The sequence below is a fragment of the Mirounga leonina genome, unplaced genomic scaffold (genome assembly GCF_011800145.1).
Source record: "Mirounga leonina isolate KUSES-001 unplaced genomic scaffold, KU_Mleo_1.0 Mir_115, whole genome shotgun sequence".
NCBI lineage: Eukaryota > Metazoa > Chordata > Mammalia > Carnivora > Phocidae > Mirounga > Mirounga leonina.
Window position 1 is genome coordinate 6,555,237 of NW_023270268.1, and position 26,941 is coordinate 6,582,177.

Consider the following 26,941-nt stretch of genomic DNA (forward strand, 5'->3'; position numbering starts at 1 on the left):
GTTAATGGAGCAAGCAACGAAGTTTGAAAACTTCCTGAGTCTTCCATTCATCTTATTTATTCCTGAGTTTTTATCAAAGTGTTAATATTCATGGTTTTAAAAAAATCAAATAGTTTAGAAAAGCTTCTAATGAAATATAAAAAGCCTCTACCCATGCATGTCATTATAAAGTTGTCCAAACCCATAGATCTCCAACACCAAGAGTGAACTGTAATGTAAAGTATGGACTCTGTATGACAACAGTGTGTCAGTGTGGGATCATCAGTTGGAACAGATGTACCACTCTGGTGGGGTGTGTTGATGGTGGGGGTGGCTGTGCATGTGTGGGGCCAGGGGCTCCATGGGACATCTCCATTCCACCCAATTTTTCTATGAACCAAAAAGTGCTCTAAGAAATAAAGTCTAGGGACGCCTGAGTGGCTCAGTCAGTTAAACGTCTGCCTTTGGCTCAGGTCGTGATCCCAGAGTCCTGGGATCGAGTCCTGCATCGGGCTCCTTGCTCAGCAGGGAGCCTGCTTCTCCGTCTGCCTGCCTCCCCCTGCTTGTGCTCATTCTCTCTCTCTGACAAAGAAATAAGTAAAATCTTTAAAAAATAAAATAAAATAAAATAAAAAATAAAGTCTATTGAAAAAAATCCTCCATGTCACCTCTCCCAATCTCAGCCCACCTGCCAAAGGTAGCCATTTTTAGCTTTACTTCTTCTGGATACCTCTAAATAATATGTCTCTCCTATTTTGCCTTGGCTCATAAGCCATGGATGTTAATGACTAACTTCTCACTCTATTAAAGGAGATTTTCTCTCTCATGTGTCAGTGGATCTGTTGGGGGTTGGCTGATCTACCTGGGCTTGGCTGGCTAGACCAGCTTTAAGCTGTGGGCCCAGCTGAACTTGCCTCCTTGTTACAAATTAGGCTCAAGTCTGCTCCACATGGATTCATGCTGGAGTCCAAGATAAAGAGGCAGGAACTCTTCTCAGGGGCAGGGAAGTTCTCTCATGAGGATGGCAAAGGCACAAGAGAGAAGGCTCAGCTGTGCAAACCCCTGCCAACATCTCATTGGCCAAAGCACATCACATGGCCGAAGTCAAGGGCAAAGGCGTGCACTCTGTCTCTAGTAGAAGGAACTGCAAAGTCCTTTGGCAAAGGGTGTGGATACAGAGAAGGGTGAAGGATTGGGGCCATTTCTTTAATCTACCATACTGTCCTTAATTATATTTTATTAATAGACCTTTCCTTGAGTCACACAGTATTTTAGCTCAAATAAGACCACAGCACAGCCCTGACTAATGGTTGGCCTCTGTGAAGTGGCTGGTCAACATTTGCTGATTAATTTCTGAAATCTCGAAATGACCACATGCATGTCATTATAAATTTGTTCTTGGTCCTTGGAAAGAATTTTGTAAGATGGTTTAGATTTGGAGGATGAAAAAGGTTGGGGTGCAGGTTCTTTAACGTCAGTTTGGCTTCAAACACCTTTGTCCTTCTTCCCTTCTACGTAGCAAAGACTATGTTCAGATGGTGTGTAGACAGTGAGTTGCTACAGAAACACCATTTGATCTGCCCGGATGATTACTACAGTGACAGAGTGCCATTTTGCTCTGCACCTAAAGGTAAGGCTTCTGTCTCTGCTGGGGCCTCTGCTCTCATTCTCGGGAAGTTCTTTAGGAACGCGACCACTCTGGCCACCTTTGCTGCCATTTCCTCATTGATTTTTTTCCCCCTTTTGTTTAATTTTGATAGTGACTCTTAGGAGGGTCAGCTCTAAGCATGCCACTTCCTCTCTGACTCCCTAACACCTGCAAGACAAAAGTCTCAACTCCTCCACGTGGAATTTGCGCCCTTGTCAGCTGTTCAACACCAAGAGAGATGAAAATGCTTAGAAAAGTAGTTGAATGACCCAAGAGAGGGAGGGACTGAAGATAGATAAAGGAGCAATTTCCTGCTGCAGCCAGAACATGGACCGTGGGGTTCTTCCATACCCCACGTAGGAAAAGAGCAACTGTACCTTCTTTGAGTTTGGTGGGCAGACTGGATAGGGAGGCAGAGAAGGATGTGTATTTGTATGTGTGATGTCGGGCCAGTTTCCTGTGATGCAGGAGGCAGGATCTTCTGAGAGTGAGTGGGGTGGGAGCTGGATTGTGGGTTTAAGCAGGGAGGTAGACTTTTGGCAGAGTCTGTATAGATAGGGAGAAGTTGCTCTGTGGATCCATTGGGCACATATCCGGATGGCCCAGTGGTGCCAGGTTTGGAAGATGAGCTCTCCAGGCACCCCAGTCAGTGGGACTTTGATGACCTCTGAGGCTTTGGAGCTAAGAAGGCATTTGGGATGGGAAGACTGGGATCCAGAGAATTGAGGGTGCTCAGGAGAACAGAGTTCCATTGACACCCTGAGCTGTGTAGAGAGGGCAGGCCAGAGAGAGGGAGCAGAAGTAAGCGTCGCGTGATACTAAGCCACTTAATAGTGCGAAGTTAGTTGGGAATTCACCATCTTCTGCAGATAGGTGAGGGTAGAGTTAACATGCATTGGGGATTTACCAGGTATTGTACTGGTACCAGTTCTTGCTAGCAATGGGTGTTCTCCTTTAACCTTCTGGGGATGATCTTAGAGGCGTAAAAAGCTAATACAAACTTTGATTCCTCATGTGAGCTTTTTGAAAAGTAAGTTTACATATGGGGAATGCGTGAGACAGACAGACAGTAGTCTACTCATGTTCTTTGACCATGTTCGACAATCAAACAAATATGTAACACTCTAGTCCTAAGTCTCAAGTACACAGAATAAGTTCCAGGAGTACTTTATACGTTAAAGAGCAATTATGTCTAGTGTAGTGAATGTGACAGTTGAAGGGAAGGTATCAAGCTAACTGTGGTCTTGGTGGTTTTATAGTCATCTTAGAAACAGCCACTTCAGTCTGTGGCAGCTCAGTTTGATTCCTTGGTGCCGTAGGTGTCTCCGTCCCCGGATGTTCAAAACTCACATTCGGTTGTGAGAAGCGGTCCGTCCCCAAGAAGCACCTGACCAAGAAGCTTGAGGCTTCCTGCCAGAAGACGCTCATTAAGTCTCAAGACGAGTTAGACTACACTGTGGACAGCCTGACGGGGGACTTGTGTTCAAAGGCCAAGCGCAAGGCCGTCAAGGTTGGTGTGGAAGCCCGTGCTCGGTGGTGTGTGGGGACAGTGGGCACAGGGAGCCGTCGAGGGGAGGGAGTTCCCGGTGACACAGGAAGTTGCGGGTCTGCAGCGAAATAGGAGAGATTGCGTTGCTTACCGGGGGGTCATGCAGTTGGCCCGATGTCAGCACACACAGTCCCCCGGCCTGTCATGGACTCTATTTATTTGTGTTTCAAAGAAGGCAGGTCCAACCAAGAATAAAAAGTGGATGAGCCACTTACACGTGCCTCAGAGAGAACTGGAGCGACTTCTGCTTGCCAGAATGGAGAGTCGGAACCACTTCCTAAAAAACCCTCGGTTTTTCCCTCCTAACACTCCCTATGGAGGCAAGTCTCTTCTCTTTCCTCCGAAGAAGCCAGTACTGACAGGAGATTTCCAGGGTGGAGATTTGAAGCAGAGGTGGGTCTTTCCTTGTCTTGGACTTATCAGAAAGTTGGACGTGTGGGAGTAAACCCAGAAGGTCCTGGGTCTGGTCTGGACTTTCTGGGGAGGTGGGAGAATGGGATGTCAGTATCAGAACAGAGCAGGTCTTCAGGGCTCCCCACAGACCTGGCCTTTGGACATCCCCCAGAAGCCTGGGTTTGTGCTTTTCTGACCTGCCGGAGTTTTGAGGGATTGGGGGTTAGTGCTGGTCCCCTGCTTTCATCTGAACAGTCTTGGTCTGTAGCCATGTTCTCTTCCCTTGCACTCATATGTCTTGGAATATGACCCTAAAAATAAAAATATTTAAAATTTGATTAATTGCAAATAATACATATAAATTGTGATTTTTTTCAGAGTGCCTTTGGCTTATTTTATTAATTGTCCTTATGAAGGGAATGAATGGTTTCATGGGTTCATAGTTCATAGGGGACTTAAAACAATTAACACTTATTAGTCAAAAGATATCTTTCTTATTAAGAAAAATTGGACTAATATATGCAAAGAAACACAGCACCTATATAAAAAACCCAGTCAGGATACTGGTGTAGAAGCTTCCAGAGTGGAAGCTTCCTGTATGCATATTGAAAATGAACCACACAGCTGCACATATCTTCACGAAGATTCTATCATACGGTAAAATTATTTTGTTGCCTGCTTTAACAATAGGAACAAAACCCAATAAATGACATATTGTGATTATCTTTGGCAGTTTGGGTGTATTTATTTTGCACAAATCACATGGGTGAAACTAACAGCCTTTCTCCCCTCATTTGCCCTCTCACAGTTGTGCTGATACTCCAGTGTTTCTAGCTAAACCATCAATCGGATTTTTCACAGATTATGAAATTGGGCCAGTTTATGAGGTAAAAATCTTATTTCTTTCCAGCTCCCCCTTCATCAGCTTCCTTATGTTTTGAAGTCATTCATGGAATTAAAGCCATATACAAAATTAGAGAAAAGACTGTAATAAACCCTTGTGTGCCCATCACCCACCTTCAGTAATTATCTGCTTTCTGCAAATCTGGTTTCATATATCACTCCCACAACTTCTTTGTGTGTGGGTCTATGTACACATGCATACACTGCAAGTGTTTTAAGGAAAAGCCTAGACATTGGGTCATTCTTTAGTTAATACTTCAGTATGTATCTCTAACAGGTAAGCACTTTTACAAAATAACCATTATCGGGATGCCTGGGTGGCTCAGTCAGTTAAGCATCTGCCTTCAGATCAGATTGTGATTCCAGGGTCCTGGGATCCAGTCCCGCATGGGCTCCCTGCTCCGCGGGGTGCCTGCTTCTCCCTCTCCCTCTGCCTGCCACTCTCTCTCTCTGGCAAATAAATAAATAAAAATCTTAAAAAAAAACTAACCATGATCACACCCAGGAATATTAACATTAATTAATATTAATTAATATTAACTAATATTGATCCACGTCTGATTTTCCTCCATTTGTTAAAAAAAAGTCAGTTTACATTTGGTTTATCTGAATCAGAATTCAAACACTGCATTTGGTTAAAATATCTCTTTTTTTCTCCTTTAGTGGGTAATAACTCCTCTACCCCCTGCTAGTTTTTCCCCCAAAGTGACTGTTTATGCTGCCGTATGCAGTGAGAGAGATTTCTGGTTGTTCCACATCTTCACCAAGACTCAGTCTTTTTCATTTTGACCATTCTGAAAGGTATCAGAGATCACTCATTGAGCACATTTTCATGGGTCTGTTGGCCATTTGAATATCATCTTTTGTGAACTGTTGGTTAATACCCATTTTTTCTATTGGGTTATCTCTGTCTTTTCTTTACTGATTGATAGAATTTTTACTCATATAATGGATTGGAGTTCTTTTTCTTGTTATTTGTATTATAAATATCTACTCCCAGAGTTTGCCTTTTCATTTTTTTCTTTTATGGAGGTAGAGCTGACACACACTGTTATGTTAGTTTCAGGTGTATGACATAGTGATTCAACAATTCTGTGCCTTACGCTGTGCTCACCACAAGTGTAGCTGCCATCGGTCACCATACAGCACATATATTATAGTGCCATTGATTGTGGGCCCTGTGCTGTGCCTTTCGTCCCCCTAACTTATACATTCCGTAAGTGGAAGCCCATTCCACCCCTTCCCCTTCACCCATCTTGCCCCTCCCCGTTTCCTCTCCCTGCTATGAATGAACCATCAGTTCATTCTTGGTATTTATAGGTCTGATTCTGTTTTTTTTGTTTGTTTGTTCATTTGTTTGTTTGTTTTTAAGATTCCACATTTAAGTGAAATCATACAATATTTGTCTTTGTCTGACTTATTTCACTTAGTGTAATACCCTCTGGGTCTATCTGTGTTGTCACAAATGGCAAGATTTCATTCTTTTTTTTTTATTAACATATAATGTATTATTTATTTCAGGGGTACAGGTCTGTGATTCATCAGTCTTACATAATTCATAGCGCTCACCATAGCACATACCCTCCTCAATGTCCATCACCCAGCCACCCCATTCCTCCCATTCCCCTCCACTCCAGCAACCCTCAGTTTGTTTCCTGAGATTAAGAGTCTCTTATGGGGCGCCTGGGTGGCTCAGTTGGTTGAGCGACTGCCTTCGGCTCAGGTCATGATCCTGGAGTCCCAGGATCGAGCCCCGCATCGGGCTCCCTGCTCGGCGGGGAGTCTGCTTCTCCCTCTCCCACTCCCCGTTTGTGTTCCCTCTCTCGCTGTGTCTTTCTCTGTCAAATAAATAAATAAAATCTTTAAAAAAAAAAGTCTCTTATGGTTTGTCTCCCTCTCTGCTTTTGTCTTGTTTCATTTTTCCCTCCATTCCCGTGACCCTCTGTCTTGTTTCTCAAATTCCACATATCAGTGAGATCATATGATAATTGTCTTTCTCTGATTGAGTTATTTCACTTAGCATAATACCCTCTAGTTCCATCCATCACTGCAAATGGCAAAATTTCATTTTTTGATGGCTGCATAATATTCCATTGTATACATATACCATATCTTCTTTATTCATTCATCTGTTGATGGACATCTAGGCTCTTTTCATAGTTTGGCTATTGTGGACATTGCTGCTATAAACATTGGGGTACAGGTACCCCTTTGGATCACTACATATTTATCTTTGGGGTAAATACCCAGTAGTGCAATTGCTGGGTTGTAGGGTAGCTCCATTTTCAACTTTTTGAGGAACCTCCATACTGTTTTCCAGAGTGGCTGTACCAGCTTGCATTCCCACCAACAGTGTAGATTTCATTCTTTTTTATGGCTCAGTAATATTCCATTGTATGTATGTACCATATTTTCTTTATTCATCTATTAGTGGACATTTAAGTTACTTCCATGTCTTGGCTATTGTAAATAATGATGTAATAAAACTAGGGGTGTATACATCTTTTCAAATTAGTGTTTTCATTTTCTCTGGGTAAATATCCAGTAGTGGAATTACTGGATCATAGGGTAGTTCTATTTTTAATTTTTTGAGGAACTTCCATTCTGGCTTTCACAGTGGCTGCACCAATTTACATTCCCACCAACCAAAAGTGCATGAGGGTTCCTTTTTTTCCATATCCTCCCCAACACTTGTTGTTTCTTGTGTTGTTAATTTTAGCCATTCTGATAGGTATGAGGTGATATCTCATTGTGGTTTCGATTTGCATTTCCTTGATGACAAATGATGCTGAGTATCTTTTCATGTGTCTGTTGGCCATTTGGATGTCTTCTTTGGAAAAATGTCTGTTCAGGTCCTCTGCCCATTTTTTAATTGGATTATTTGTTTGAGTTTTTTGTTTGTTTTTGCTGTTGACTTGTATAAGTTCTTTATATATTTTGGATACTAACCCCTTATCAGATACATCATTGGCAAATATCTTCTCTTATTCAGTAGGTTGCCTTTTCATTTTGTTGATGGTTTCCTTCACTGTGCAAAAGCTTTTTATTTGGATGCAGTCCCAATCATTTATTTTTGCTTTTGTATCCCTTTTCTGAGGAGACTATCTAGAAAAAAGTTGCTAAGGCTAATGGCAAAGAAATTGCTGCCTATTTTTCTTTAGGAATTTTATGATTTCAGGTCTCACATTTAATCCATTTTGAGTTTAGTTTTGTGTATGGTGTTAGAAAGTGGTCCAGTTTAATCTTTTGCATGTACCTGTCCAGTTTTCCCAGCACCATTTATTGAAGAGACTGTCTTTTCCCCCATTGTATATTCTTGCCTCCTTTGTCACAGGTTCATTGACCATATAAGTGTTGGGGTATTTCTGGGCTCTCTATTCTGTTCTGTTGATCTGTGTGTCTGTATTTGTGCCAGCACCATACTGTTTTCATTATTATAGCTCTCTAGTGTATCTTGAAATCTGGGATTGTAATACCTCCAGCTTTGTTCTTCTTTCACAAGATTGCTTTGGCTATTCAGGGTCTTTTGTGGCTCCATACAAATTTTAGGATTATTTGTTCTAGTTATGTGAACAATGCTGTTGGTGTTTTGTTTTTGTTTTTTTTAAAGATTTTATTTATTTATTCATGACAGACAAGAGCGGGGGGGGGCAGAGGGAGAAGCAGTCTCCCTAGGAGCAGGGAGCCCGATGCGGGACTCGATCCCAGGACCCTGAGATCATGACCTGAGCCGAAGGCAGATGCTTAACCATCTGAGCCACCCAGGCGCCCGCTGTTGGTGTTTTGATAGGGATTGCATTCAATCTGTAGATGGCTTTGGGCAGTATGGATGTTTTAATAATATTAATTCTTCTAATCCATGAGCATGGATTATCTTTCCATTTGTTTGTGTCATCTTCAGTTTCTTTCATCAGTGTGTTATAGTTTTAGAGGTCTTTCATCTCTTGGGTTAAGTTTATTCCTAGTTATTTTATTCTTTTTGGTGCAATTGTAAATGAAATTGTAATTTCTCTTTCTGCAACTTCGTTATTAATTACAGAAATTCAACGTATTTTTGTGTATTACTTTTTTATCCTGCAACTTTACAGAATTCATTTATTCTAATAGTTTTTTGGTGGAGTCTTTAGGGTTTTCTATATATAGTATCATGTCATCTGCAACTAGCGACAGTTTTACTACTTCTTTCTTATCAGTTTGGATGCCTTTTATTTTTCATCCATTGCTGTGTCTAGGACTTCCAGTACTATGTTGAATAAAAGTAGTGAGAGTGGACATCCTTCTCTTGTCCCTGATCTTAGAGGGAAAGCTCTGTTTTTCACCATTATGTATGATTTTAGTTGTGGGTTTGTCATATGTGACCTTTATTATGTTGAGGTATGTTCCCTTTAAACTCAATTTTTTTAGAGGTTTTCTTTTTTTATCATGAATAGGTGTTGAATTTTGTCAAATACTTTTTCTGCATTTATTGAAATGCTTCTGTGGTTTTTATCCTTCATTTTGTTAATGTGGTGTATCCCATTGATGGATTTTCCGATGTTGAACCATCCTTGTATTCCCTGAATAAGTCCTACTTGATTGTGTGAATGATACTTTTAATATATTTTTGGATTTGGTTTGCTGATATTTTGTTGAGGATTTTTGCATCTGAGTTCATCAGGGATATTGACCTGTGGTTTTCTTTTTTTATAGCATCTTGGTCTGGTTTTGGTTCAGAGTAATGCTGGCCTCATAGGATGTATTTGGAAGCTTTCCTTCCTCTTCTATTTTTGGAATAGTTTGAAGAGAATAGGTATTAACTCTTTTTTAATGTTTAGTAGAATTTACCTGTGAATCCACTGGGTCCTGGACTTTTGTTTCCTTGGAGTTTTTTGATTACCAATTCAGTTTCATTACTAGTATTGGGTGTGTTCAAGTTTTTTATTTCTTCCTGATTTAGTTTTGGAAGATTGTATGTTTCTAGGAATTTATCCATTTCTTCTAGGTTGTCCAGTGTGTTGGCATATACTTTTTCATATTCTCTTATAATCCTTTTCATTCTATGGATGTCAGTTGTTACTTCCCCTTTTTAATTTCTGATTTTATTTATTTCAGTCCTCTCATTTTTTTTCCTGATGACTCTGGCCAAAGGTTTATCACTTTTGTTTTTTCAAAGAACCAGCTCTCACGGGGCGCCTGGGTGGCTCAGTTGGTTAAGCGACTGCCTTCGGCTCAGGTCATGATCCTGGAATCCCAGGATCGAGTCCCACATCGGGCTCCCTGCTCAGCGGGGAGTCTGCTTCTCCCTCTGACCCTCCTCCCTCTCAGGCTCTCTGTCTCTCATTGTCTCTCTCGCAAATAAATAAAATCTTAAAAAAAAAAAAAAAAAAACTTTCAAAGAACCAGCTCTTGGTTTCATTGATCTTGTCTATTGTTTTTTAGTGTATTTCATTTATTTCCACTGTGATCTTTATTATTTCCTTCCTTCTAGTAACTTGGGGCTTTGCTTGTTCTTTTTCTAGTTCATTTAGATCTAAGGATAGCTTGTTTATTTGAGCTTTTGTGTTTCTTGAGGTAGGCCTGTATTGCTCTATATTTCCTTCTTAGAACTGCTTTCACTGCATCCCAGAGATTTTGGACCATTGTGTTTTCATTTTCATTTGTCTCAGTGTATTTTTTAATTTCCTCTTTGATTTCTTCATTGGCCCATTGGTTGTTTAGTAGCATGTTGTTTAGCCTCCATGTGTTTGTGGTTTTTTTCCAGCTTTTTTCTTGTAATTGATTTCTAGTTTCATACTGTTGTGGTTGGAAAAGATGCTTAATATGATTTTAATCTTGTCAAATTTATTTAGACTTGTTTTGTGGCTCAACATGGGATCTGTCCTGGAAAATGTTCCTTGATGTAAGTGGGGTGTTAAAGCCCCCTACTATTATCATACTACTGTCAATTTCTCCCTTTATATCTGTTAATATTTGCTTTATGTATTTAGGTGCTTCAGTCTTGGGCATATAGATATTTACAATTGTTATATCCTCGTATTATATTGATCCCTTTATCATTATGTAATGCACTTCTTTTTCTCTTTTGTGATATAAGTATTGCTATCCTGGCTTCCCCCTCCCCTACTTCCATTTGCATGGAATATATTTTTCCATCCCTTAGCTTTCAGTGTGTCTTCAGTTCTGAAGTGGGTCTCTTATTGGCAGCATATAGAGGGGTCTTGTTTTTTATCCATGTGTCACCCTGTGTCTTTTGATTGGAGCATTTGGACCATTTACATTTAAAGTAATTATTGATGTAAATATGTAAGTAAGTATGAACTTATTGCCATTTTGTTGTTTTCTGGTTAGTTCTTGTAGTTCTTCTCTGTTCCTTTCTTCTCTTGCTATCTTTCCTTGTGGTTGATCACTTTCTTTAGTGTTAAGCTGGATTTTCTTTCTCTTCATTTTTTTGTGTATCATAGGTTTTTGGTTTGTGGTTACCATGAGGTTCATATATAACATTCTAAGTATAAGTTGATGGTCACTTAAATTTGAACACATTGTAAAAGAACTTCATTTTTATTCTTCCCTCCACACTTTATGTATATGTTATTATATTTTACATCTTTTTATTTTTTAAAGCGTTTTTTAAAAGATTTTATTTATTTATTTATCTTTTATTTATTTATTTATTTATTTATTTATTTATTTATTTATTTATCACAGAGATAGAGATAGATAGAGCACAAGCAGAGGGAGCGGCAGGCAGAGGAAGAAGCAGGCTTCCCACTGAGCCTGATGCGGGACTCGATCCCAGGACTCTGGGATCATGATCTGAGCTGAAGGCAGCCGCTTAACTGACTGAGCCACCCAGGCATCCCTATTTTATGTCTTTTTATTTTGTGAGTCCCCTTAGCTAATTTTTAAAATATAATTGATTTGACTTCTTTTGTCTTTTCAACTTCATCCTAGCTTTGTAAGTGATGACTACACTACCTTTACTGTGTGTTGCCTTTTACTCATAAAATTTTTTCCTTTCATAATTTCATTTCTAATTATGACTTTTTCTTTTCCACTTAAAAAGATCCCTTTAATATTTCTTCTAAGGCCTGTTTGTGGTGATGAACTCCTTTAACTTTTATTTTTCTGGGAAACCTATCTTTCCTTCAATTCTGAATGATAACCTTGCTGGATAGGGTATTCTTGGTTGTAGGTTTTTAACTTTCAACACTTTGAATATATCATGCCACTCTCTTCTGGCCTGCAAAGTTTCTGCTGAAAATCAGCTGATAAGTTTATGGGGGTTTCCCTTGTAGTAACTAGTTGCTTCTCTATTGCTGCTTTTAAAATTCTATTAATCTTTGACATTTTAATCATTACATGTCATGGTGTAGACCTCTTTGGGTTCATCTTATTTGGAGCTCTCTGTGTGTCCTGAACCTGGATGTCTATTTCCTCAGTTCAGGGATGTTTTCAGCTACTATATCTTCAAATAAGTTTTCTGCCCCTTTTTCTCTTCTCTTTCTCATACCCTTATAATGCTAGTATTTGCTCACTAGAAATTATCTGAGAGATCCCTTAACCTGCCTTCTTTTTTTTCTTTTTGTTGTTTAGCTTGATTGTTCTCCACTACCCTGTTTTCCAGATTGCTGATCATTCTGTATCCACTAATCTGTGGTTGATCCCCTCTAGTGTATTTTTCACTTCAGTTACTATATTCTTCAATTCTGATTGATTCTTTTTCATATTTTCTTTCTCTTTGTTGACGTTCTCACTGAGCTTCTCCACCCTTCTCTCGAGTCTGGTGAGCATCTTTATGAACTTTTGAACTCTTTATCAGATACACTGTTTATCTTCATCTCATTTAGTTCTTTTTCTGAGGTTTTGTCTTGTTCTTTCATTGGAACATATTCCTGTCTCCTTATTTTGCTTGACTTTCTATGTTTGTTTCTACAAATTAGGTGGAAGTTACTTCTAAAGTTGAAGGGATGATTTGATGTATGGTCATCCCCGTGTAGACTGTGTGTGCCTAGTGACTGTAGAGTGTAGGAATGCTGACAAGACTGTCTTCATCTTTGGCCCTCCATCTTGTTCATGTTCACCAGATGACCTCTCTTGGGGTTATGTGTTCTGAGCCCCTTGGAGATTAATATACACACCTTAGAAATGCTACCAAGGCTGGGATGGGGGGAGGCTTGCTTTGGCCTCCCATGAATCTGATAGAGATAACATAGTCTTTCCCCTTCCTGATGCATACATAGGTGGCACCACAAGATCTAATTTAAGGTTAGTTGTCAATTAGGTGCATGCAAACCCTTTGATCTCACTACAGAACCCTTCTGCATGTCCCTTCACTTTATAAAATCTGTGGACTAAGATCCAGACTTTGTGGAAGATAGCCATGCAACTGCCTGAATTGTTGCCTCCCTGTTCCCCCCGTCAGTAAGTTACCCTGAATAAAACTCTGTAAACTGCATGGAGTCACCTGCTTCGTTTTCTAGCCTCAAAGTGCCTTCTCAGTTTGGAAGATACTTTACTATCCCTCCCCCACTTTCTAATAGACTGGCTGGCTGGACCTGTGGCTGTCATGGGCTGGGGTCCTGGTGCACTCCAGGACCTCTGGAACTCTCCTGGAGGGATGGCAAGACTTGAAGTGGGTACAGGCTGGGGTGGTCCTGGAACACTCTGTGCAGAGGGCACCTTGGCAGGATAGCTGAAGGTGAAATGGATATAAGCCAGGGGGTCCTGGGGCTCACTGTACAGAGAGTACCCTGGGAGGACAGCTGAAGTTGAAGTGGGTGCAAGCTGGGGTGTCCCAGGATGCTCTGCACAGGGGTGCCCTGGGAGGGGATGCAACTGGAGCTGAAGTGGGCATGGATCAGGACTTCCTGGGTGGTCCATGCAGGGGCACCCTTGTGGGGTGGCTGGAGCCAAGGCATGGCATGGGCTGGAGTGTCCTGGTATACTTTGCACAGGGGTACCCTGGTGAGACAGCTAGCACTGAGGTGGGAAGGGCCAGGGGTTCCCGGGGCACTGTGCCAAGGGTGCCTTGGCAAGTCTGGAGCAGAGGTTGGTGCCAGCCTAGAGTGTTCCAGGTTGCTTTGCACTTGTATCACCTTGACAAGATGGCTGGAGTTATAGTGAGCACTGACTGGGGGTGTCCCGATGTGCAATGTGTTGGGGTCACCTTGGTGGGATAGCTTGGCTGGTATGTGCTAGGGGCCCAGGGCTCACTGAGGCTGCAGGCCAGCTACAGTGCCCAGACCCTGCTCTTGTCTGTGCTATTAAGATGGAAAGGGAGTATAAACTGTAGGGCTTGCCAGCTGAGGGGTTTCAGCAGCTCCCACTGTTCAGCAGAGTTCTAGGACTGGATCCTTAATATTCTAGTTGCCCTTTTGAGCTCCATCTTTTTTTTCCTGTGTCTTCAGTACTGTCCCTCCCTGCTGCAGCTTGCAGCATCAGGGGTAGCGGTTCCCATTGTGACTCTTTCCCAACTCTCTTGCTTTTCTCTATGTGGTCTCTATCTTTTGTTGTATAGAAGCTGTTCATTTGGCCCTCAGGTGTAGATTTAGAGCATCTGTGGAGGAAGTGAGTTCTTGGTCTTCCTACATTGCCATCTTGGACCAGAAATCCCTGTACCTGCTTTTTAAAAATGCCATTTATTTATTGAAACTGCAGTTTCTGACATCCCGGATTTGGCTGGTTGCATTATTGTGGTGACATTAAACATGTTCCTTTTTTCCTATTTTCTATAAACTTACAGTTTAGATGTAGATGTTTGATTAGATTCATGTTCAGTTTTTTTTTTTTTTTTTCTTTTTCGGTGAGAATAATTCCTTGGTGGTGCTGTGTATTCCTTATTGCATCCCATCAGAAGGAGTGTATCTGCTTTTCCTATTACCAGTGAAGAATGGCTTCAGATGTTGTGAGCCTGATCCATCATTTATAAAGTTTTTATCAACCTTTCTTATATTGGCTTTCAAAGCCTTACATGATTGTTACCTAGATCCATTTTTTTTTAAATAAAATTAAGGGTTACAAATTTGTGATTTCTAATTCTGTTATTCCTTCTGCATTTATTAGCTGTGATTTTCTATTTAAAAAGAAGCTTCACTTCATATCCCTTTCCCCTCTTCCTTATGCTCTCCTTACCCCTCCTGGTAACTATTTTTATTAGTTCTTTTTGGAATCATAAGTAAATACATGGGTATATTTGAGCTCCCACTTCTTCTTACTGTCCTCGGCATCTTGCTTGTTTCACTTAACAGCATATCCAGTGATTCCTCTGGGAGTAGTTATAGAGACTGTCCTGATTCCTTTTTCCCAGTCTCCTTCATTTTCATGCCAGCCTCCAGCATCCTAGGGAATAAGACCAAGACCAAGCTTAGTAGTTGCCACCTCTGCTCACCAGGTCTAATCATGACAGATCTCATGACAGATCCTTTATATATACGTAAATTGTACCTTACAGTTTATTTTTTTAAATTTTTAAAAAGATTTTATTTATTTATTTGGGAGAGAGAGAGAGCACATGAGGGGGGAGGGTCAGAGGGAGAAGCAGACTCCCTGCTGAGCAGGGAGCCCGATACAGGACTTGATCACGGGACCCCGGGATCATGACCTGAGCCGAAGGCAGTCGCTTAACCAACTGAGCCACCCAGGTGCCCCTGTATCTTACAGTTTAAAGAGCACTTGCAAATCCATCATTCTTTTTTTTTTTAAAGATTTATTCATTTATTTTAGGGAGAGAGAGCACGTGCAAATGAGGGGAGGGGCAGAGGGAGAAGGAGAGAGATCCTCAAGCAGACTCCCTACAATAGAGAATCCTGGCAGACACCACTTTGACCAAGTGATTAAGTTTTTTAAAAGATTTTATTTATTTATTTGTCAGAGAGAGAGAGAGGCAGACAGAGGAAGAAGCAGGCTCGCTGCTGAGCAAGGAGCCCGATGCGGGACTCGATCCCAGGACCCTGGGACCATGACCTGAGCCGAAGGCAGATGCTTAACTGACTGAGCCACCCAGGCATCCCCAAGTGATTAATTTTAACATCACCACTAATAAGACACTTTGATATCATATGCCCCCAATATGATGTACTGAGAAGGGCACATCACTTATATGGTGTTCTTGCAAATAATGCATAACCTCAATCTAATCATGAATAAACATTAGACAAATCCAACTGAAGGCCATTCTACAAAGACATTGCACAAAATAACTGACCAGTGCTCTTTAAAAGGCTCAAGGTCAGGGTGCCTGGGTGGCTCAGTCAGTTAAGCATCCGACTCTTGGTTTTGGCTCAGGTCTTGATCTCATGTTGTGGGATCAAGCCCCATGTGGGCCTCCATGCACAGCACAGAGTCTGCTTCAGAATCTCTCTCCCTCTCCTGCTGCCCCCCCGTCCCCGCAAATAAAGAAATAAAATCTTTTTAAAAAAGTGAAAGCCTTAAGGTCATGCGCAACAAAGAAATACTAAGGAACTGTCACAGATCAGAGGAGACTAGAAAGACATGGGAACCTAATGCAATTTCAAATTTTGGGTTGGATCCAGCAATGGAAAAAGGAAGTTGGTGACCAATAGGAAAAGTTTACATAGATTCTATTGTAGCAAGCTTAATTTCTTAGGTTTGATCATAGTTCTCTTGTTATGAAGATGTTAACTTAAGGGGAAGCTCAGTGAAGAGCATATGAGAAATCTCTGGATTATTTTTGTAACTCTTGTAAATCTAATATCAAAATCGAGCATTAAAAATATACATATATTAGGGAGATCTCCAATTATGGCAATATTATAACTAGATAACCTAAAGAATAAGAATCTACAAAAAATGAAAATTCTAGAACTGACATTACTCAATAGTAATAGGGGTTACCAGCAAATTAGACACAGATGAAGAGAAGACTTGCAGAGAGGTCAGTAGAAATGATCCAGACTAAAGCACAAAGAGAAAATAGAAGGAAAAATATAGAAAGTAGCATTTTAAAATATGGGACCTAGTAAACAGGTCTGTTGTATAACTGAAGTTCCAGAAAAGAGAGTAGAGAGAGAATGGGGTAGCAGCAGGGTTGGAAGATGTAGTGGATGACAGTGATCTAAAAGTAACAAAGACATCAAGCCTTAGAATAAAGCACTAACAACCCTAAGCAGAATAAAAAAAAAAATCATACCCAGGCGTATTTAGTAAAATTCTGTTCTAAGCCAAAGAAAAGGGTGGGGGGCCCCTAACTTAAACCATCTAGAGAAAAAAGACCCACTACCTTCTAATGGAAATGATTGAAGCTAGAAAATACTTGGAATGGAAGCTTCAAAGTGATGATAGAAAGTAACTTTCAATCTAGAATTCTAAACCTAGTGAAAATATTCTTCAAAAATGAAGATAAAAGGAAGACATTCTCAGACAAAAACTAATAATTCACAACCAGATAATAATAATTTGTCACCAGGAGATTTGCACCAAAGGAATTTTCAGTCAGAAGAAAATGATACCCATATGGAAGCAGAGAAATGCAAGAAAGAATGAAAAGCAACAACAATTACATGACATGTAAATGGACCAGGTACTGCGATTAAAAGAGAAGGATCGGGTGCCTGGGTGGCTCAGTCAGTTAAGTGGCTGCCTTCAGCTCAGGTCATGATCCCAGGGTCCTGGGATCGAGCCCTGCATCGGGCTCCCTGCTCAGCAGGGGGTCTGCTTCTCCCCTCTCCCTCTGCTCTCTCTCTGTCAAATAAATAAAATCTTAAAAAAAGAGAGAGAGAAGGATCATCAGACTGGGTAGAAAAACAGAAACCAACTAAACACTGCTTGTACGACATAACCTTAAAAGTAAGGATAAAGGATGGAAAAAGATACATTAAACCTTAAGCACAAGAAAGCAGGTGCAGCTGTACTAGTATCAGGGAAAGTACACTTTAAGTCAAGAAGCATTAATAGAAAGAAAGAAAAAGGACATTTCATAGTGATCAAAGGTTGAAAAAGTCCATCCAAGAGATACTGTTTAAAATCTATACACATGGGACACCTGGGTGGCTCAGTCGGTTAAATGTCTGCCTTCGGCTCAGGTCATGATCCCGGGGTCCTGGGATTGAGTCCCATATCGGGCTCCTTGCTCAGCAGGAAGCCTGCTTCTCCCTCTCCCACTCCCCTTGCTTGTGCGCTCTCTCTCTCTGACAAATAAATAAACAAAATCTTTAAAATCTATGCACACTAATGATTTAGCTTCAAAATATGCAAGTACAATTTTACAAGACTGGAAGAAAAACAGATACAATAACAAACGTGTAGGAGATTTTAACATTTTTTTCTCTCATAAACTTAAAAACTAGGTAGACAAAAAAATCAGTAACAATATAGAAGAATTGGGCAATTAACAAACTATATCTAATTGACTTACATATAACACTACACCCAGTGATTGCAATATGCATTTTCTTTTAAAAGTGTGTATGAAACACCAGAATTGTCTATGTGCTGGATCATAAAGCAATTATGAAAAAATTTCAAAGGACTAAAAACATATGTAGAGTTAATATAGAAATGAATAACAAAAATATAACCAGCAACTACCCAAATATTTGGAAATTAAGCAATTCATTACTAAATTCATGAATCAGAGAAGTCATAATGGAAATCAGAAAATAGAAAATAATGATCATTTTTAAGAGTTATTGAGGTATAATTGACATAAAGGGTTATATTTGTTTCAGGTGTACAACCTAGTGACTCAGCAATTTTATACATTACTCAGTGCTCACCATGATAAGTCACCACCATCTGTCACCATACAATGTTATCACAATATTATTGACTATATTCCCTATGCTGTACTTTTCATCTCTGTGACTTACTTATATGAATGATCATTTTTAAATGGTACATCAAAGCTTGTAGGATGCAGCTAAAGCCAAGCTTAAAAGAATATGTGTAGACTTATATTTACATGTTAGAAGAGAAATAGTCTGAAAATCCGTTATCTAGGTATATCTGAAAAATCAGAAAAGAATAGCAAGTTAAACCCAAAGAAATGGTAAGGAAATCACAAAAACAGGAAATTTAAATGAAATAGAAAACCAATATGCAGTAGGATCAGCAAAGCTAAAATTAGTTCTTTGGAGAGATTAATAAAATTAATTAATCCCTAGCAAAACCGAACAAAAAGAAAAGAAAGTACGAATTCACTAAGATCAAGGATAAAGAGGACATCATTATAGATCCTATAGACATTAGAAAAATAAGAGGTTTATGAACAATGTTATATCTAGAAATTTGAAAATGTAGATGAAATAGAGAAATTTTCAGGAAAATACAATTTACAAAACAGATACAAGAAGAAATAAAACATCTGAAAAATGTTAAAACACTGAATCTGTAGTTTAATACCTCACAGTGTTCTAAAATTGTGATGACCGCACAACTCTATGAATATACTAAACACCATTATATTATACACTTTAAGTTGGTGAGTTGTGGCATGTGAATTATATCTCAGTAGAGCTGTTTAAAACAACAGGGGAGCCTGGGTGGCTCAGTTGGTTAAGCATCTGACTCTTGATTTCAGCTCAGGTCTTGATCTCAGGGTTATGAACTCAGGTCTTGATCTCAGGGTCATGAGTTCAAGCCCTGCTTTGGGCTCCACGCTAGGTATAGAGCCTTACTTAAAAACAACAACCCTTCCTACCAATAAAATTTCAGGCCCTGATGGCTTCACCAATGAATTCTTTCTAACCTGTGAGGAAGAAATGCAAGGATCTTTTATAAAGCCTTACAGAGAATAGAAAAAAAGGAAACACAACTTGTGTTATGAGACAAGCATAATCTTGATACCAAAACCTGAAAAGGATTATTATGAGAACACTAAACTTTGTCATGAACAGAACTGCAGAGTTTTCTAGCAAAACATTAGCAAACTGAATTCAGCTTTATATAAAAATGATCAATATTACAATCAAGTTGGTTTGATCCAGCAGTGCCAAGTTCGTTTAACATTTGAAAAGCAACGAGTAGAATTCCCCACTCTAACACAATAAGGGCGAGAACTCATAAAGTTATCTTTCACTAGATGCAGACTAAATTTAATATCTAGTCATAATTTTAAAAACTTTTTGCAAACTAGGATTAGGACAAAAGTTGCATACTTTGACAAAAGGTATTTACAAAAATAAAACTGCTGTTATTCACAGATGACATGATTGTGTACCTAGAAAATCCAAATAAGTCTATAGATAACCTATTGGAATTAAATAAAATTAAGTGAATTTATTGAAAGTCTTTAGATACAAAGTCAATGCACAAAAACTGATTTTATTCCTCTGTACCAGAACAAACTATTATAAAATGAATTTAAAATATGATTGTTTATAATGCATTAAAAAATCAAATTTAGGAATAAATTTAAATAAATATGTGCAAGACTTTGACAGAAAACTAAAAATATAATTAAAAGAAATTAAAAGAGACCCAGATACGTGAATAGGTACATACCCACTAGTATGTTGGAGCCAGGTCATAGTAGCTCATGAGAGCTGACCATGCACATCTCTCCCCAACTCCATGTTCAGTGATGATATGTTGAAATCGTCCACAGTGGGAGTATTTACACCATGGAAATAAACAAATACTATAAAATCAGGGCTCTCTCCCACCCTCAAGAGCCTGTCATTAAACATTTACCAGCACACTACTGAATATACTATATTCATGGATTGGAAGACTCATTAGTAGAGGGATGTTGTCAAAGAATAATTCAGAGGAATTTGTTATCTGCATGCTCCTCTGAGGAATAGTAGTCATTATACTGTTGTCAGTGAACAAAGGCAAAAGCAAATTTATAGCTGAGAGGAGAGAGAAAAAAACCTGAAGTCTGGGAACAGTGAATCACCCAGTGTTTGCTGTTAGTAACTCTGTCTTGGCCAGGTGTGAACCATGGCCCTCATGAAAACTTCTCAACTCTTCCCATTGTGGTCAAAAGTTCCTAAAGGAGAGAATTTAACCAGAAGGGCTTTATTCTCTGATGCAGAATCATTTGGGGATGTCAGTTTGATACTGGCAGAATAGCAACATTTATATACCTGAACATCCAACAGTGGAGGAGAGCAAAATATACCAGAGCAATTATAAATATTATAAGAAACATTTAGAACCTATTTTGTACCCAGTTTTTTGGTCAGCATGGGTCTAATCAAGAGCATACATCTTAAAGATCAGTTTGGTCAATTTTAGTGAAGTAATTGGGTTTTTCCCCTTTGATTAATTGTTGTTTCATTTTTTTCAAGACCTGTATCCCAACAGTACTGTAAAATCTACTAGCTATTTGCATAGAGTTCATTTTCTTGGCCAATATTCAAGGGCACATCTACTTAGAATCATTCTAAATAATGAAGTTACGTTAGTCTAGCCAAAAATGAGTTCCTTTAAAGTCAGTATTCATTTTGCTTCTGTAATTATCCTAGATTTGTCCATGGGAATCTTACAAGTATTCTCCAGTGGGAGTCTCCTGTGTTCTTTTGTGGGTTTGGTTGTTTTTTTGTTTTTGTTTTTTGAGCACTTCCTTGCATTCTGTCATTACAAAATGTTCCAGGTTCATCTTGTCCTTACTTGGTCCCAGTTCTGGAATCAGTTTCTAAGAAGCCCTGGTTCCTTTTTGTGGAGAACACAGAAACTTGGTATTTATTTATTTATTTATTTATTTATTTATTTATTTATTTTTAAAGATTTTATTTATTCATCTGAGAGAGAGAGAATGAGAGAGAGCACATGAGAGTGGGGAGGGTCAGAGGGAGAAGCAGACTCCCCGCCGAGCAGGGAGCCCGATGCGGGACTCGATCCCAGGACTCCAGGATCATGACCTGAGCCGAAGGCAGTCGCTCAACCAACTGAGCCACCCAGGCGCCCCGAAACTTGGTATTTAGAAACCCAGGGTCGGGCGCCTGGGTGGCTCAGTTGGTTAAGCGACTGCCTTCGGCTCAGGTCATGATCCTGGAGTCCCTGGATCGAGTCCCACATCGGGCTCCCTGCTCGGCGGGGAGTCTGCTTCTCCCTCTGACCCTCCCCACTCTCATGTACACTCTCTCATTCTCGCTCTCTCAAATAAATAAATAAATCTTTAAAAAAAAAAAGAAAGAAAGAAACCAGGGTCTAAGCACTAGATCTGCTGTTACTTCTGGGGTGGCGGTGCTTGTGGGTCCTTTCAGTGGACAGAGCTGGAGAAAAAGAGCAGTTGCATAGATCCAACCAGCTGTATGCATATGTATGTACACACGTGCACATGCATATGTCCACACACAGTTGCATAGTTTTTATTTTTATTTTTTTAAAGATTTTATTTATTTGACAGAGAGAGACACAGCGAGAGAGGGAACACAAGCAGGGGAACTGGGAGAGGGAGAAGCAGGCTTCCCGCAGAGCAGGGAGCCCGATGCGGGGCTCGATCCCAGGACCCCGGGATCATGACCTGAGCCGCAGGCAGACGCCTAACAACTGAGCCACCCAGGCGCCCCAGTTGCATAGTATTTAAAATCATGATTGTACTGGTGCCTCCAGCTCTAGTGTAATCCCACACTGCCTCCCCCCCTTCCATGCTTGTGGCTCCCTTCTCCCACAATCATCTGAAGAATCTTGGAATCAAATTCTACTTTTGAAGTCTCTGCCTCTAGTAGCTGTAAAGTGAGGCTCAGGGTCAGATCTCCATGATAAGTGGATGTCCAGTTGCAGGATTCCAAGTATTTATACAGTAGAAGGGGTATATCCCAGATGTCTTGTGTTCTGAAGCTTAAGAACATTTGTGGTTAAAAGTACTTGATAGAAAAAAAAAGTACTTGAAATGCTTCTTTCTGGCATGGTTTCAAGGGCAAATTTCATATTCAGTATTCCAGTTACTATAGCCATGTAACAAATTGTCTCAAGACTTAGTAAAATAGCTATTTGCTTGCTGATCAGATAGGACACAGTGAGAATGGTTTATTTCCACTGTTATGTTTGGAGTCTTAACCAGAAGACTGGAGGCTAGGAGTTTCTGAAGTGCCCATCACTCACGTGTCTGGTGGTTGATGCTGGCTTTCAGCTTAGATCTCAGTTCCTCTCCCCCTGGCCTCCCACGGAGGCTTCTCCACATCAGTTACTTCCTTTCCTCTCCTCTCCTCCCTCCCCACCCCTCCCAGCCCAGTGGCTGGTTTTCCCAGAGCAAGCCTCCCAGAAAGAGAGATATAGTCTGCCACAGTCTATTATATAAATTGTATTTTTTTAAAGATTTTATTTATTTGACAGAGAGAGACACAGCAAGAGAGGGAACACAAGCAGGGGGAGTGGGAGAGGGAGAAGCAGGCTTCCCGCTGAGCAGGGAGCCCAATGTGGGGCTCCATCCCAGGACCCTGGGATCATGACCTGAGCCGAAGGCAAACGCTCAACCGACTGAGCCAGCCAGGCGCCCCTATAAATTGTGTTATATATAGTGATATCTGTTAGAAATGCACCTGGCATTTGTTGGGCATATGACTTGTACGTATGTTATTTACCCAACTAAACTACAAAGTTTAAGGAGAGAAACATTTTCAAGTTTGTAAAGTTTTTACAAATGTATGTCCCATGCACTTTCCTCAGGAAACTCCTAGGGAACATGCTCTCCTACAAGCCAGTAAGCCAAGGAAGAGGAAGGCCTGGTATGTGGGAAACAAAGGATCCAACACAGGAGAGAGGTGAAGGAAATCCCCAGATCCCTAATGGTTAAGTGGGTTTCCGGTTGCTGTGCTGCAAAGCAGATTTCCCCAAAGCTTAGCAACTTCAAACAGCCATTTTATCATGCTCCAGATTCTTTGGATCAGAAATTCAGACAGGGCACAATGGGAATGGCTTATTCCATGTTGTTGGAGTCCTTAGCTATAAAGAGTCTATGCCTAGAGGTGACCTGAAAGCTGGGAGCTGGAGTTATCTGAGGCATATTTACTTGCACAGTGAGTGGTTGGTTGTCAGTAGACCACTCCACCTACCAGAGCACCTACACATGGATTCTCCCTGTGGCCTGGGCTTCCTCACAGAATGGCCACCTCAGGGTAATCAGATGGTACGTGGCAACTCAAAGTGAGCATCAGAGCTTCTTTTTTTTTTTTTTTTTTAAGATTTTTTTTTTTTTAATTTATTTGAGACAGAGAGAGAGCACATGAGAGGGGGGAGGGTCAGAGGCAGAAGCAGGCTCCCTGCCGAGCAGGGAGCCGGATGCGGGACTCGATCCCGGGACTCCGGGATCATGACCTGAGCCGAAGGCAGTCGCTTAACCAACTGAGCCACCCAGGCGCCCCAGCATCAGAGCTTCTAAGTGAATATCCTAGCAAGCGAGATGGAGGTTGTATCACTTTGTATGATCTAACCTTGGAAGTTACCTTGGACAAGTAGAGAAAGTCACTATTTCCTCTGCATGCTACAGGTTACAAGTGACTGGCTGTTGGCCCAGAGTCGAGAGGAAGCCACATACACCTCACCTCAAAGAACTTGTAGACCTGTCTTAAAACTGCTACGGGGGTTGTCCTGGGTGAGAGTTAGCAGTAGGTATAGCAGGGAAGCAGCTCAGATTGGAAGAGGCCAGAAGGTCCTAGCAGAGGGTGATTTATGGGGGTGACATCATTAAGAGTCCCTGATACATCTAGACATCTTGGGAAGAGATTTTTAGAGTAGTGCAGGGAGATTGAATTATTAGTAAGTACATATTAAACAAAATAATTGATTATTAACTCTGGGTGGACAATAATTATATAAGGGAAAATTTCACATGAAGTCATGTGGATATCATTTACACAGTGACAATAATGCAAACACCAATTACTGTACTAACCAAGTAGCATGATATAACTTATATTGGGAAGGTGAGGGATAGGAAGGGCATATCATATGGTGAGTTGGATATGGGAGAGGAAGAGCGAATGTCCCTATCATCCATCCATAATTAATGCATACAAATTAAGAAAAAGTAGCATGCCATTTGGAGACATACTCTGAAATACTCAGCCAAAGGCAGGAAAAAGTATTACAGGAAATGGCAGGAGACGGGTTCAGGGGAAGAAAGCAGGATTTCTGTTTTCAAAACCTTTTACTTGTTAACCTATGTGGCGGTCCAACTTTGATGAAAATAACTAAAAAACAAACTTTCTAGCAAAAGAAACGCTAGGTCTGGATCATTTTACAGGTGTACACTACCAATCATTTAAGCTAATCCCTATTATATATAAACTGTTTCAGAGACTAGAAAAAGAAGGAACATACCCTCATTATTAGGTGATGAGCCTGCTATGGTCTGATTGTTCATGTCCCCCCAAAGTTATATGTTGAAATCCTATGGTATTAGAAGGTAGAGCCTTTGGGAGGTGCTTAGGTCATGAAGGTGGGGCTTCATGAATGGTATTAGTGCTTTTGTAAAAAAGGTTCTACAGAGATCCCTTGCCTCTTCCACCACTTTGAGAACACAGTGAGAAAGTCCCGGCTGTGAATCAGGAAGAAGGCCCTCACCAAAATGTGACCATGCTGGCGCCTTGATCTTGGACTTGTCAGCCTCCAGAGGTGTGAGAAATAAATTTCTGTTGTTTATAAGCCAACCAGTTTATAGTATGTTGTAGAGGAGCCCGAACGGACTAAGACAGAGCCTAATATTACCTTGACCCCAAAGCCAGATAAGGAGCTATAACAATAAAAAACATGCACCAGACTTGCTTAAGAACATAGGTACACTCCCAGTCCCCAGGCTCTGGGAGCTGCGAGAGAGCTTCTCTGTCCTGAGATGGAGGCAGACGGAACCCAGGCTGTGAGTGTGAAGGCTGAAGGGTTGTGGTGGGAATAGAGACCTGTACCTTATAAGCCAGGGGGCTATAGGTTTCATATAGTTGCTCTTTTATTCCCTTTCAGTATTTTGGTAACTTAAAAAAGACATTTGAAAGAAAAAAAAAATAGGTACAGAAATCCTAGGTGAAAAATGGCAAGCCAAATCAAGCAAGAAGTGCATGTGGGCCTGTGCATGAGCGTGCACGCACCCCCACACACGCACCAGCAGGACATTTTGTGTAACCCAGGAATGCAAGGAAGGGCTTCACAGTGGGCCTTGAGTTGGCAGTTGGCTGCCCTGAGCCTGTCATTTTTCCCTCTGGGGCTTCCAGTGCTGTTAAGGAAAGCCAGCACACTCTTCAGTCCTCATTATTATCACTGCCCCGGAACTTACAAGCACCAAAGCCACCCCCTGTTCCAGTGCCAGACCTGCCCCTGCACCTGCACCTCATTTCAGCTGACTGTGGGTGAAAGCCGTGGTGATTGTGATGCCACTGCATACCAGGGGTCCTCACACCCGACTTCCCACCAGCTGGAGTTCTGATTACCACCAGACTGGCGGGAAGGCCAACTCCAGACTCGCACCCTGAGGCTCTGCTGCCTTAGGACCCTTCTGATGCCAACTGTCATAGCCTGGGTGCCTCATAAAGCGGAGTCTGAGGCCGTGAGAGTCTGTGCTGTCATTCGCATCTCCGGAGAGGACTGAGGAAAGGGGGTGGAAGGAGGGAGAGCCAATCCGAGAGTGTGTTACTGAGCTGTCTGCCATTGAGTGCAGTTGACTGTTTTGTCTCATGGCACATCCCCTCAGAAACCACATAAACTGCTGGCTCCTGCCTTTTGCTGGTCAGAGGTCTGCCTTGTGTGGCTGGAGCAAGGCTCTCTTGATACCTCAGTGGACGTGAGAGCGGCTGCCTCCACAGTAACACCTTAACCATGAATCTCAGCAGTGGGTGCCCCTGGCTCCTCGTCTGAGGGAACCGCAGCCTGATGGAGGGAACCGCACGTGCCATTGCTCAGGCTGTTCCGTGCACATGTGCACCCCTGAGGAGACAAAACTGAGATGGCATCCTTGCCATATGGAAAATAATCTAATCCCTACCTCACTCCATACCCTAAGCAAAATACTTTTCAGCAAAGATCTCAAAAAAATTTATTTATTTATTTTCAAATGGAATTTAATTTTATTATCATTATTTGGTTTTTTGTTTTGTTTTTGTTTTTGTTTTTGTTTTGGCGGGGGGAGAGAGAGAGGAGGAGCAGAGGGAGAGAGAGAATCTTAAGGAGGCTCCACACCCAACACAGAGCCCGACACCGGCTCCATCTCACAATCCTGAGATCATGATCTGAGCCAAAACCAAGAGTGGGACGCTTAACTGACTGAGCCACCCAGGTGCCCCTCAAACAAAATTTAAAGAAGAAAATATAGGAGATATCAAAAGAGTTCTTGAAACAGAAGCACAAACCACAAAAAGTTGATATATTTTATATTGAAATTTTAGAAACTGTACATCAAAAGATAATATGAGTTATAAACTTGGAGATGTTTACAACATATACCTTATAAAGAATTAGCACCCAGAATATATCAAGAACTGTTATAAATCAATAAGAGAAAGACAAAGTATACAATGGCAAAATGGTAAAAGAATATGGACAGACAACTCACACAAGAGGAACCCCAAATAGCAAATAAACATATGAAACAATGCTCA

General features: G+C 40.9%; 1 protein-coding gene across 1 annotated transcript in view; it reads left to right on the forward strand.

Moving 5' to 3' along the window:
- DLEC1 (DLEC1 cilia and flagella associated protein) overlaps positions 1 to 26,941 on the forward strand; it is a 74,622-nt gene that overhangs the window by 14,531 nt on the left and 33,150 nt on the right. The window contains 4 exon segments of the mRNA XM_034992090.1: positions 1,499 to 1,609; positions 2,947 to 3,137; positions 3,349 to 3,569; positions 4,378 to 4,456. Coding sequence (XP_034847981.1) covers positions 1,499 to 1,609; positions 2,947 to 3,137; positions 3,349 to 3,569; positions 4,378 to 4,456 — 602 coding nt within the window.